At 40.6% G+C, this 12,442-nt stretch overlaps 1 protein-coding gene across 1 annotated transcript in view; it reads right to left on the bottom strand.

Annotated features, from left to right (window-relative positions):
- Positions 1-12,442, bottom strand: part of wnk4a (WNK lysine deficient protein kinase 4a) — a 31,123-nt gene that overhangs the window by 5,802 nt on the left and 12,879 nt on the right. The window contains exons 3-15 of the mRNA XM_088438941.1: positions 11,826-11,998; positions 11,522-11,742; positions 11,210-11,367; positions 8,886-8,974; positions 8,601-8,820; positions 6,281-6,602; positions 5,910-6,040; positions 4,989-5,062; positions 3,408-3,543; positions 3,197-3,313; positions 1,461-1,634; positions 565-619; positions 352-483 (exon numbers count right to left, since the gene is read on the bottom strand). Of these exons, the coding sequence (XP_088295067.1) occupies positions 352-483; positions 565-619; positions 1,461-1,634; positions 3,197-3,313; positions 3,408-3,543; positions 4,989-5,062; positions 5,910-6,040; positions 6,281-6,602; positions 8,601-8,820; positions 8,886-8,974; positions 11,210-11,367; positions 11,522-11,742; positions 11,826-11,998 (2,002 nt within the window). The remainder of the gene's footprint in view (positions 1-351; positions 484-564; positions 620-1,460; positions 1,635-3,196; positions 3,314-3,407; positions 3,544-4,988; positions 5,063-5,909; positions 6,041-6,280; positions 6,603-8,600; positions 8,821-8,885; positions 8,975-11,209; positions 11,368-11,521; positions 11,743-11,825; positions 11,999-12,442) is intronic.

Raw genomic sequence — 12,442 nt, forward strand, 5'->3', positions numbered from 1 at the left:
TTTTGACTAGGAAAGATTTAGTTATTAGCTTATATTTCTTGATCTCAAGCCCCTATTCCACTGAGGGGGTGAATGTAGTCCCCGCAAAGTTAGCGTACCCCACAAATTAATGACTGAATGAATGTAATATATTAAACAGTATATTAAACATAAATTAGAAATAATTATCTCAAGGCGAGTCAACATTGAATGACTATAATAGCAACAGAGTTACGCAAATCATTATGTCTACAAGATAGCTTTTCTTTTCTTTTTTGTCTCTTGGCAACCAGTGCTCATCGGCATCACCTATGGGCGCATGGGGAAACGCGCCTCTTGTAGGCGCTGATGTGACAGAGGCTTGAGATTTACCTGGCGCGTTGTGGAAGGATTGCGAGCGAACGAGCGGTCGCACGGGCGAAGTCAGGTTTGGGATGAAGACGCCGCCTTTGGTGCACGGGGAAGAGGCGCGTTCCTCCACGCATGAGTTAGCAACAGCAAAGTCTGAGACATTCAAACACATGAGCATGAATTATGATGACATCATCAACATTATTTTTGAGAAAACTAAAATAGCTGATTTACCGGGCAGAGAGGAGGAGAAGTGATTTCGCGGGAGGTTCTGACTATGCAGATTCGGCTGCAAAAAAAAAGAGTGAGTGAATTAACCATTTAGTTGCTGTATGCACTCCTACATCCGCCAAATGTTGGTGTTTCTTCTGTCATTAGAGGCTTCGAATAGTAATGAAAAGCGCATACTATACAATTTTTTTAAATTTTTTATTCGGGAGTAGCTGTATGCACTCCCTACACGTACAATAAACATACTTTTTCCGTATGCAGTCCCTGCAAAAACTATGGATATCTTATGACTAGTACTTGTATGCACTCCTACAAGATATTTTTGGATCTCTCTTTATCAATAGGAAACTAAGAACGGCATGTGCTCCCTAACTGTACGGTATATTTAGTGCAACTATTCAACTATAGCTGTATGTACTCCTACATGTACAGTAAATGTCTGTGTATCATTGTGTACCATTCTTTTCTTGTCTGAATAGTAATTGTATGCACTCCTTAAAAGCTAAAGGTATTTTTGGATGCATCTTCACCAATTAGCTACTAATGGCATGTGCTCCCTAACTGTACAGTATATTTAGTACTATTCATTTATTCCTGCCTGACAACTAGTATGCTATATTGCTAGCTTTTCATTTTTGAGAATATACACTTTCCTGACAAGGTCTTTTTTTATGTTGAGTCACACAGGCACTCTTTATAGTCTACGTCTATTTGCATCTTGGGGCCTCGTGAGTTTGTCCAACTCCCTTTTGGAACTTTATCTGCCCAAAACTCTCTGGATAGACGCTGACCTCAGACCCAAATATGCCTCAGAACAGATAGCCTCCGAGCTCGTGATGAGATGAGACGTCACGTTTACGAGGGAGCGGGCCGCCATTGAAGTACACACTTCCACTGACCTGGGAGGAAGACAGTGGGTTGGCTGTGCTGTGGAAGGCAGGTTGCGGGGGGCGCTGCCCACTAGGGTGCACCGGCTGCTCCTTTGCCATGAGCGCCTCTGCCCGTTTGATAATGTCACCCATTCGGTAGATGAAGCCCTCCTTCTCCGACGGCAGGATGAACTCATTGTGCACCTGCAGCAAATATAGCTATTGAGGTCAAATACAATTGCGAATGCACTTCTTGTACAAATAAAAGATAAATTGTACATTTACACTTACTACAAATAGATCAAATACAAATTGCTCTCACTGATTAGTGTCTGTCTCCACTCTCTATTAGTAGAAAAATACACAGACCTTTCTTGAATATCGCATTTTTGCCGATCGTTTTCCACTGATTAGCAACAATAGGTGGATGTTCTCCCTACAATTAGAGTAAATGTGGATGTTTCTTCACTGATGAGTGGCTAGAAGTATTCCTTACAATACAGTACATGTCATGTTTGCTTTTTAATATCCACTATTACCTGTATGCATTCCGAGAGGTAAAAGTGAATGTTTCGTTTTTATTGTGTAACAACTGTAAGCACTCTCTACAAGGAAATGAAATGTATGTTTTTTTTTCTCTAATTCCTAGCTGGATGCACTCCCTAGAACATCTCACAGTTTCTGCATAGTGATTGTATGCACTCCCTATGGTATGATAAGCAGGGATTTTGTTTCTTTACTAAATTACTAAATAGCTGCTAAAAGGTGGCTCCACGTGTTAATTTGGATGCACGCATTGTCATAAACACACCCTAAAAGTAAACATGTTTTTTTTTTCATTGAGTGGCAGCTGTATGCACTCCTTACACATATGTGTATGTTTTTGTTGATTGTGGGCTGTCTGCACTCCCTTGTACAGCATGTTTTTTTTCATAAAGTAGTTTTTGTTCGCACTCCATATTGTATTATAAACAAGGATTTTTTTTCTTTACTGGTTAGTCACAGGTAGATGGATGCACTCCATACAGTAGAGCAAATATGAGTCTTATTTGCACGTAAGGGATTTGAGACGATTTAGACATTTTATCTGTGTAAAAGGCAAATGCTATAAAACTTTGCAACTTTGCAAATTTGATTTGCTTCTAATCCAAATGGTGTGCATGTTATTTGTTTTGGCAATTTGCCGTGTTCATCCTCGCCCACTTCCCAGTCAAATGTTGTTTTGGTATCATTTTAGTTGCACTAATGTGTTTACACTTATCGCCAAAGTCTGGCTTCTCCTTGTAAAAGTACTTCATTTGTATTTATAGTTCATACAAATGGATCATTAGGAGCAGCGTGTAAGTAAATGTACTGTGACCGAGAAGTGGACAGGACATTCTATTTGTGCGTCCACCCATCAATTGTCTTCCTCCTCCTTGCTCCTTACTCCTCTGCAGGAAAAAAAAAATCTCCCGTTGAGTAACAGCAGTGTGCTGCAAATTCACGCAGTTGCTGCAGGGAGTTGCTGTTGCACGTCAGACAAGGTGACCCCGAATAGCTGTCGGCGTGCCTTCATTCCACGCCGACCAGGCGTGCCAAGATACCATCATCGGGAGCTCATTTTGTGGTTAGCAAATCAATCATTCCCATAAACGTAAGAGCCAAGATAGAATGGATGTGATAAGCAGATTTCTTTCAAGATCTAATTATCCTGTGGTGTAGGGTGTATTAAGTGTGACTTTCAAGATTTAAATGGAAGATCCAGGACAGTGCCAGTCACCCACCATGACAGCGGCGATGTCTTCCGGGTTGTCTCCATCCAAGTCAAACTTGAACGTCACCATCTTTTCGTTGTGAGTCTGCAGCTGACACTCCACTACCCGGTCCACCTTGTCGGACAACTGCAAGAAAAGTTGAAGGAGACCGCATCCGATTTTGCGGTGAGTCTAATTGGGCAAAATTACAAAGGAGGCACAAAATGTGACGTCATCGTACCCCGGTGATCCGCAGCCTGGAGCGTACCCGCCTCCTGAAAAGCTTGGTGGCGGTCCGCCTGGCAACTGTTTTGTCGCTCTTTTCTGAAATTCCCTCGTTATTGTCACTTAAACCAGAAGTGACATCAGAGGCGTAGCTGCAATAAAGAGGGGAAAAAAAAAAACTATGGGCTTTAGCTAAGAGGAGGATGTGTTCCAACAAAAGGACGATATTTCAAATTGACAGTGCAAAAACTGTTAATTAGGATTGATTTATTGGTTTCGTCAGTAACATTCCAAAAAAGTGCAAAAACGGAAAATAGATCTTTGAAAATGTTTGATTTTGATTCAACATAATGATAATAAGGCTTCATACATGGACGTGGTTCATGTGGCATGTAGTAAAAAAATTCTACCGAGCAAAAACTGCCCAATGAAATGTATTCAATTTTGTAAATTGTTTTAGTAATTTTTACGTAAACAATTTTCTTTCAGATTGTTTAATAGAAAAAAAAGATGGCCGCTAACAGTATTGATCAAAATAAAAACCTTAAAACTTAACGTGACTCTAGGAGAGGGATGGGCACGTACCAAGAACAATACATATTGGGGTGATACCAGCCTTAATTAAAGTTATCGAGTACACGTGAAAACTGTCGATCCAAGTAAACAATACTTAAACATACACAAACAAATCTGACATTGCATAAGTGCTCCTCAGTATTAGCTATAAAAAGTTGGTACTAAAATGCTATTTTGAAACAAAAGAATACACAGACATCCTAGACATTTCTGCTGTTAGCCTGGGAGGCTCAAGTGTAAACAAGCAAACAAGCGTGTTCTCGTGAGGCTCTGGTGTCTGTCCAGTGTGTGTCTTGAGTAAATACAATTAAAACATTTTAGCTTTCAGAGAAACGCGGAGAACATTCCGTGTACTTTTTATATTTCTTAAATAGACCTGGTCGCGGCTAATTGCGTCGCGGGCTGCCCAAACATTTATGGGCTTGGCAAAAAGCCCCCGTCTGCTTTAGCACTGAATCTTAGAGCGGCCTTTAAGTTACAACCATTAAACTTTTTTTCTGCTTGCAGGACATGGGTGCTAAAAAACTTTTGGGACCAGCCACTTCGTAGAGGGGAGATTCTTTTTTTCCCCCATAGTCATAACACCAATAAAACGTAACTACGCTAAATGCCGTGGGATTTTTTTTTTCAACATTTTAACCTAAACATTGACGATCTGTTAATAGGAAAGCAGTTTAAATTTTATTCAATATTTATTCATCATAGATGACTTACATTGCTTCCACTAACATTACTAATCGGTCTAGCAAGAATTTTTTTTTTTTTATTTTATTTTAAGCGACATCAGTGGCTAATGATTCTCTAAACCAGCACACTTGTGGATCCCAGTTTGATTTCCATTGGCGTAGGCTATGGAACCATTTCAAATGAATCCACAACTATCTGCATGTACATTGCGGGCATTCAGGCAGAGAACAAAAAGACCCACAAAATTCTTCTACATTTAAAGAAAGCCAGCTGGGGTCTATCTTGCCTCCAGTTTTTATGGTACACAGACGGATGTGGATGAGGATTTGCATACCTGTCCCCAGGAGAATTGAAGCCACTTGGAGATCCTGGTTTGACCGCTTCCTTGTTGTTGGATACAGCAATGCTCTGTAAAGACATATTCAAATTTTAACTTCAACTCCATACCTCATACAGTCGTTGTGTTAGACAACTCAGGAAAAAGCATCTTTTTAAGTTAGCGAAAGTATTGGAACATGCATCAGTAGATTTAAAATGAGCTACATATAATATTTGTTGGCATAACGCTTAATAGCGATAACAGCATCAAGCCTGTGACAATTGAAATTCAATAGACTGTTACATTTTAAAATTATTTTCCAGGTCTTTACTGCAGCTTTTTAGTTCTTGGTGGTTTCTTCCTTCAGTTTCCATCTATGAAATGCACGCTTTAAAACAGTAGTTCAACTTTTAGTGTTTATGTACCCCCTGTGAAATACATTTTCAGCCAAGACCCCCTACCCAGCACAAAAGGATTTTTTTTTATTTAAAAAGAAAAAGACAAAACAGAAACCTATGCCATTGGTGTCTATAACACTTACTGTAAATGGTTCAAAGCTCTATACAATATATGCACACAAAAAAAGCACTAAAAAGTTTCTGCAGTATCAAAAAATATAATTGAATGCGATTCAATGCCAGGAAAACTTTGTTTTTCTTTTCAAATTAAGAGTAAATTAATTGGAACCTGAAGTAACTCAAGTTATACTGAATCCTTTATAAAGCTTAATATTCCTTTATTTTGTTTGATACGCATGTGCATTGTCACTAGTGACAGAAGAAAACAGATCCTCTGGTGTTGCTGATAAAAATCAGTCAGGAGGAAAACTCCCCCCGCTCAATATTTCACAGGGGGTACATCATTGAAAAAAGAACCACCGGACCGGTGTTCTGTGACTTGAAGAGAAAAAGGTGGACTAAATGTCGACCCACTCACCGAAGGGAAGCGAAGGGCCGGGATAGGGAGGCCGTTTGTGGTCAGGGAGTGGGCGTAGGAGGTGGGGGGTGTGGCCTCCAGGGGGTCTTGAAGGCCCGAGGAGCTCAAGTCGCCGTCCGTCTCGCAGTCAGCTGTCCCAACAAAACACACAGCGTTACCATGTGACGCACGCCCACACAGACGCACATGACACACTTGATGACCCCGAGCTTGACTTTTTCGGTCCGATTGAACATTTGCATGCATATTTTTTTAAAGCAAGACATTGAGTTCTTCACACTTGCCACATGGGTTCACGCGTCAGTCACAAGTTGACGATTGTATATGCGTGTTGCATTTTTAACAAGGTGCATTACGTAAAGCGGACGCACAATTAGCCGAGGAGAGGCTGTTGTGGCGGATGTGAAAGTGCTGCTCGGCCTCGGGCTGATCCGTCTCGGCGGGGCAGCCGGAGCTGAAGCCGGAGTCGGCCGAGCTGGTTACAGGGGAGAGGAGTGGGGACGGCAAGGGGGCCGGCGGGGCGGGGGATTCGGCCGTTGCGGCGTCGCCGACTTGCGGGGAGGACGAACGTGGCCTCTGCTCCTCGGCTTGCCGCTTCAGCTTTTCCCGCTGGCGCTTGATGGCCGTCACCCTGTCGCGGATGGCCTTGGCCACCAGCTTGAAGTCGGCCTCGCACACGAAGCCCAGCACCACCTGCATTAACGAGAACACAGAAACACACATGGTCAGGGCATAACATTGAACGGTTCAATGTGTCCACAATAGCACCGTATTAGGTAAGGAATCATGTTTAGAACTCATACCTGAAAAGGATTGTCCAATTTTTTTAAGTTTTAATGGCCTAAACTGATGAAAAAAACGGTAGATGAAAAATGTAAACATTTTTTTTATTTCATTGTTTTTTTTTGAGGCAATGAGGAATGTTTGGAACATGAGGTATAGATTTACCCCAATAGTCTAAAATAAATTTTGAGAGTAACTTTTTTAATAACCTGACTTTAACTACAACACTATAATAATGTAAATTATATGTCACAGTGAAGGAAAAATATGTTACATAAAGATGTGTCAAGGTTTACTTACGGTCTGAAACTAGGTACTGTAAAACCCGTGAAATTTTAAACACATTCAGCCACTTCCTGTCAATTGAAAATGAAAAAGGCTGAGGTCAACTTGTGAGCGCCACATGACGAACAGATGAGTCGTGATTGGTCCTTACCAGAACCTTGAGCACATTTAACTTTCAATGTTTCTATGGGGTTAGGAACCCTACAATATTTACTCACATTGAACAGAAACAAATACATTGAAATGAGAAACCCAAAGGGGCGTAAAACCTGACGGTACATGGGTTATAAAAGCTGGACAAACAGACTCAAGACGGCTTTTTTCGCAGAGGACACTGAAAATAAACATTGAATATAAAAAGGAACATAAAAATGTAAACTTGGCTTAAAAAAACTGCCGTTGTCTTTAAATGTCCATCCTGTGACTGATAAATTGCCACGAGGATGCACATAATCTAACATAGATTCCATCTTCCCGAACACTGGTCATAAAGCGATTGCGCGGACGCAACTGTGACGTGGACGAGTAATGTGACGTCCCACCGAGCGGCCGTTTTGGCAGCTGGCGCGGGCCAGAGCGGGACATCGAGTCCCAAGCCACCTCTCAACAGTCGAGTCGCATTACGACATCCGTCCACTGATTAGAAAATTAATCTTGATGAAAAGCTAGGGCTTTTCATTAAAAGTCACCTCTACGGCCGCGGTGTTGTTAAAGGGCTCCTTACTACTCACATTTCGTTCCAGTGAAGAAGAAAAAAAAAAAACTCTGCCCTTGAGCGACACTGAGTGTTCTCTTCACGCCTGTCAGGCTTCGCATTAGCTGTCACAACAACTCAACAACGTAACACGCTGTACTGTGACAGGCGACAGCAACACAGCAGCGGTAGCCTTATGAAAATCGATTAGGGCTTGTACCAACATTGCCGGAGTGTGAAAAATCCAAAACTGAAGCAGAGACAAACAATCCTAATTTGGGCAAAGCAAAACACGGTTCCAACTGTTAGCTTTTTTTCCCATAGAATGTTTTCTATTTATTTCTTTATCGTGTTATTTCAATCGTTTTTTTTTTTTCTTCACCACAAACAGCAAAAATACTTCCGGTTTGAAATTAAAAAACACATATGTAGACATTACAAAAAGATGAATGTCTTTTAGATTTTTTTTTTTTGTGCGTTCTATGTAATTATAAAGATGAACGAAAACAAAAGTCTTATCCAAAACTTTCTATTTTGGATAACAATAAAGACCCCAAATTAGAAACGTTCTTACACTTCTATGCATCCTATAGAAAAAAAACGTTTTTTTAATTAAAAAAAAAAATTGTTTCAAATTGTTTCAATAGCTTCTCAACTATTTTTGTACTATGAATACAGAGGAAAACAATCTGGAAATGTGATCCTAAAGCTTCTTTTATTATTATTACTATTATTGTTGTTATTATTATAAATCTTACCGTTTTTACTGTTAATGTATTAACAAGTAAAAACATACATTTTTAAAAGCTTTAAAAAAAAAACCCTGTTTATTATTCCAACAACATCTCAAACAAGTTTCTACTGTGAATAAAAAACTGAAAATAATATGGAAATATGGAAAGATATTTAAATTCTTATGCACTCCTCACCATCTCTTGCGCAACCTCCTCAGGGACGTCCTTGTACAGCTCAAAAAGAAATTCGATGGCGTTGTTATCCTTGTACTTTCCGTGGAGCTTCTTGCTGTCGTCCATGCGCAGCCACAGCTTCAAGCCCGACTTGAGCGTGTCGTCCTCCTCGGCCAGCTCCACGTGCACCCCGTGGTTCTCCTGGAAGAAGGGGTGCTCCAGGAGGTCCTGAATGGTGTACCTGTAGCGCCGTTTATTTTAATATCAAGCTGAAATGTGTGAGGATGTGAGTGAGGACAAGTGTACCTTTCGTCGTTGTTCATGCGGATGCAGCCTTCGATTATCTCCTTGAGCTCTGGCACTTTCACGTTGTAGAAGCTGTCGGGTTTGATGCCCTGGAATATGTAAACAAAAACACTTTTTAGGGGAGATCTTTTATTTTTGTGAGTTAATATGGGAGTTTTCATTCCAAAGTAATATTCATATTCTGAAATTTGGAAGAGTCGTAAAGCAGTGCTTCTCAATTTCAAAACCTTTCACCCCCCCACAGGTGCTAACTATAAATGAGACTATCATACATAAAAAATGTATAAGCACACCTAAAACTGTGTCTTTATTAACATTAATAAAGAAAAAAAGCTATGTGTCTCAACTTTTAACAACTGTTAACTTTTTACAGCGTTTACACAGGTTATAGGTTAGTCTAAAACTGAAAGAAAAAACCCAGAGTGCATCAATAATCCATATTTTATTGCAATTAAACTTCATATAGCAATAAATAAATAAATAAATAAAACGTTCCATGGTCCCCCCCGGCTTCGCCTTGTGCCCCGCCCCATTATTTGAGGACTGCTATAAAGGAAGATCGTGGTAGAGATTCGAGCGTTTACCTCAGAACTGTTAAGCAGACCTGCTAGGCTATTCTGCTCTCAATTATTTTGGGAATCGATTAATCCATTAGAGAGCTAAAGTCCGAATGGGAAAAATTCTCAGATTTCTTTAGTCCTCCATGAAAGCAGACCATCATTTTGTTGTATCAAAATAAAACGTTTAAATGTCCACTTTTGCCTGAGAAAACAATTAACATTTTTGCTAATTTTGTGACCTTACATGACCAAACCAGCAACCAAATCATTAAAAAAATTGCATTGTCTATTGGGAAAAATTATCCTCTTTTTCCAAAGGGATGGGAATGAAAAAACGTTTCGTTGAGAAAATCACCAATTCAAATCGTTAGTTGCCGTCTTAGCCACGTTGTAAAAAAATAAACCTGTGGCAAACCTCAAAGCTTCTGCAGTAAGGAGAACAAGGGGAGTTTTTTTTTCCCAGTTCTCAAGAGCGTTATCACGAGAATGCGGCTAGATTAGCTCAGCCTGCTGAGGAGCAGATAAGCAAAGGAGGAGGAGGTGGTGAGGTCAAAAAGATTTGCGGCCCGCAGAGCGGCAGTAGGCCAAGGTGAAGTTAAAACAACCAAAATTGCTTTTACTGTTGTTGTTATCTGACATGTCGCACAGTAGTGCGACGTGATTGCATCATCTTCTTATTCGGAGAGAAGGACATTTTGAAAATGAAAACGTTCAGATTGAATGATAGCAGGGGTCGGTGCAGGTGTATCTAATAATGGAGCCTGTAGAGTCCAGTTTGTAGGCACCCGCCCCTGCAACTGGTGTCACGTTAACGCTGTGGACTCCCCGTGGCACGCTGGCATTCGTTTATGAGGTGTGCAATTTAACATTACAACGTGTGCGGGGAAACTGTGCCGACGTTCTAGCTTCGAAACATATGCAGACGTCATCCGCTCGACACTTTCTGACTTTGCCTGTGTGATGTAACTGTGCACAAACAGACGTCTGCAGCAACTGAGACAAAATTTTCCAAAACACATCGTTGCCGCCCGTCGTGATGTCGGCGCCAATGCGCAGACATTTGAAGTCACCACTCCAATGTTTTTTTTTTTTTTAAATTCACGTCATAAACTCAGCACCTAGCATGACTCACGTCACAGATGGTTGACTCATGTGATTATGCAAAACAATACAAAACTACTGTTACTTATCCAGTCAGTGATTAGATACAAAAAACTACTTTTAGTCAGACAGCCAGTCAGTTAGTAACTAGATAGCAAACTACCGTAACACAAACTACACAAGCACTCACTAGTAAAAAGCAGAGACTTTTCATTTTAGTTATAGTATTACACAAAATCTTCACACTTACTTACGAATACTTAGCCAACACATAGATAACTAGTCACTGAGCTATTATGATTATGCAAATACTATAGAAACTATAGTTGACTTAAGAAAGTTAGCTAGTTAACTAGCTGGTTAGCTAATGATATTTCGAGGGGATTCACTCTGCTCATGTTTTGTAGTTTTTATGTAAACCTGCAAACAAATGTTTTAGTGTACATAATCTTTCAGCCGTTTGCATATTACAAAAACATTTGCCAATTTACAGACTAACTCGCTAGCTACCTCACTCCTGACTAACTAACAAACACATTTTTCGTGTTTTGCATAAACAACTAGCTAGCTAATTTCTTTTAGGAGGCCGACCCTATTTGTGTTCTTTTGTCATTTCTACTGTTTGTGTGCACTGTAATAACAAAGGGAACCCCCATTACTCACGCTGGTGACTTTGCGGTAGATCTGGGCAGCGTTTTGGCACTCGGAGTAGGGATACTCCGAGGTGGCCATTTCCAGGATGCACATGCCAAAGGCGTAAACATCCACCGCCTCATCGTACTTCTCCTCGTACATCTCGGGGGCCATGAACTCCGGCGTTCCTGTCAACATTGTGATCAGAAACGTTCAAACAAGAACAGAAATTCCTTTTGTTTAGCCACTACATACTTTATAAGACAACACCTCTGATTGCTTGATTGACTATGAAGAGCTGCATCCCAATACTTTTGTGTCATTTTTGTCCCACAAGCTCACCGATAACACTTTTGGCAAAGGAGGCGCTCTTGAGTGTGGCTAGCCCGAGGTCGCCGATCTTGACGGAGCCCGTGGGCCCGGTGATGAAGATGTTGTCGCACTTGAGGTCCCGGTGGATGATGGGCGGTGTACGCGTATGAAGGAAATGGAGGCCCTTCAAGATTTGCCGACTCCATCGCTGGAGCAGCTTCAGCTTCATCTCTTTGAACCTTTTCAGATATCTATGAGGGGGAAAAAAGGAAAAGACATTTCATTGAGCTGCCAGGTTGTTTGCCTGTCCAAAATGAGGTGGGTCAGGGCTCACGTCTTCAGCGTGCCGGACGTCATGAGCTCCGTCACCAGGATGATGCACTTGTGGCCCTTCACCGTCGACTTCCACGAGTCGTAAAAGCGCACAATGTTGGGATGCTGGAGGCCCTTCAGCATCTCCACTTCCTCGCTGAAGCGCTGACGCTCCGCCTTGGTCAGCTTACGAGTCTGTGAAATCACAGGCGTTTTTATTAGGAAAGGGCTAACACGCATTGGGAACGATAAGCATCGTGTTTACGATTTGCTATCTAATAATTAAGGCTTGTGAGTTTATAATTTTTACTTATTTACCTGTATTTGTTATTTATCCAAGTACAGCAATTGACAGCAGACTCCGTCAGAAATCAAATTATTTGACTTTGGAAAACATTGATCACCATTTTTTCTAATATTAAGCAACTACATCATAAAAAAGAATTGCAATGTCAATTTGGAAAAAAAAATGTTATATTTTATATAAAAGGATGGAAATTGAAACGTGTTTAAAAAATCTGATTCATTGAGTAATGGACAAAAATATACCTGTAATTAATTAATCAAATATTAAAATAATTAGCTGCTGCCTTAAGTTGTTTGTTACAATGGATAACAATATTTAACATTCAATGGTAG

Source organism: Hippichthys cyanospilos, chromosome 17 (genome assembly GCF_059441005.1).
Source record: "Hippichthys cyanospilos isolate Australia breed blue-spotted pipefish chromosome 17, RoL_Hcya_1.0, whole genome shotgun sequence".
Classification (NCBI taxonomy): Eukaryota; Metazoa; Chordata; class Actinopteri; order Syngnathiformes; family Syngnathidae; genus Hippichthys; species Hippichthys cyanospilos.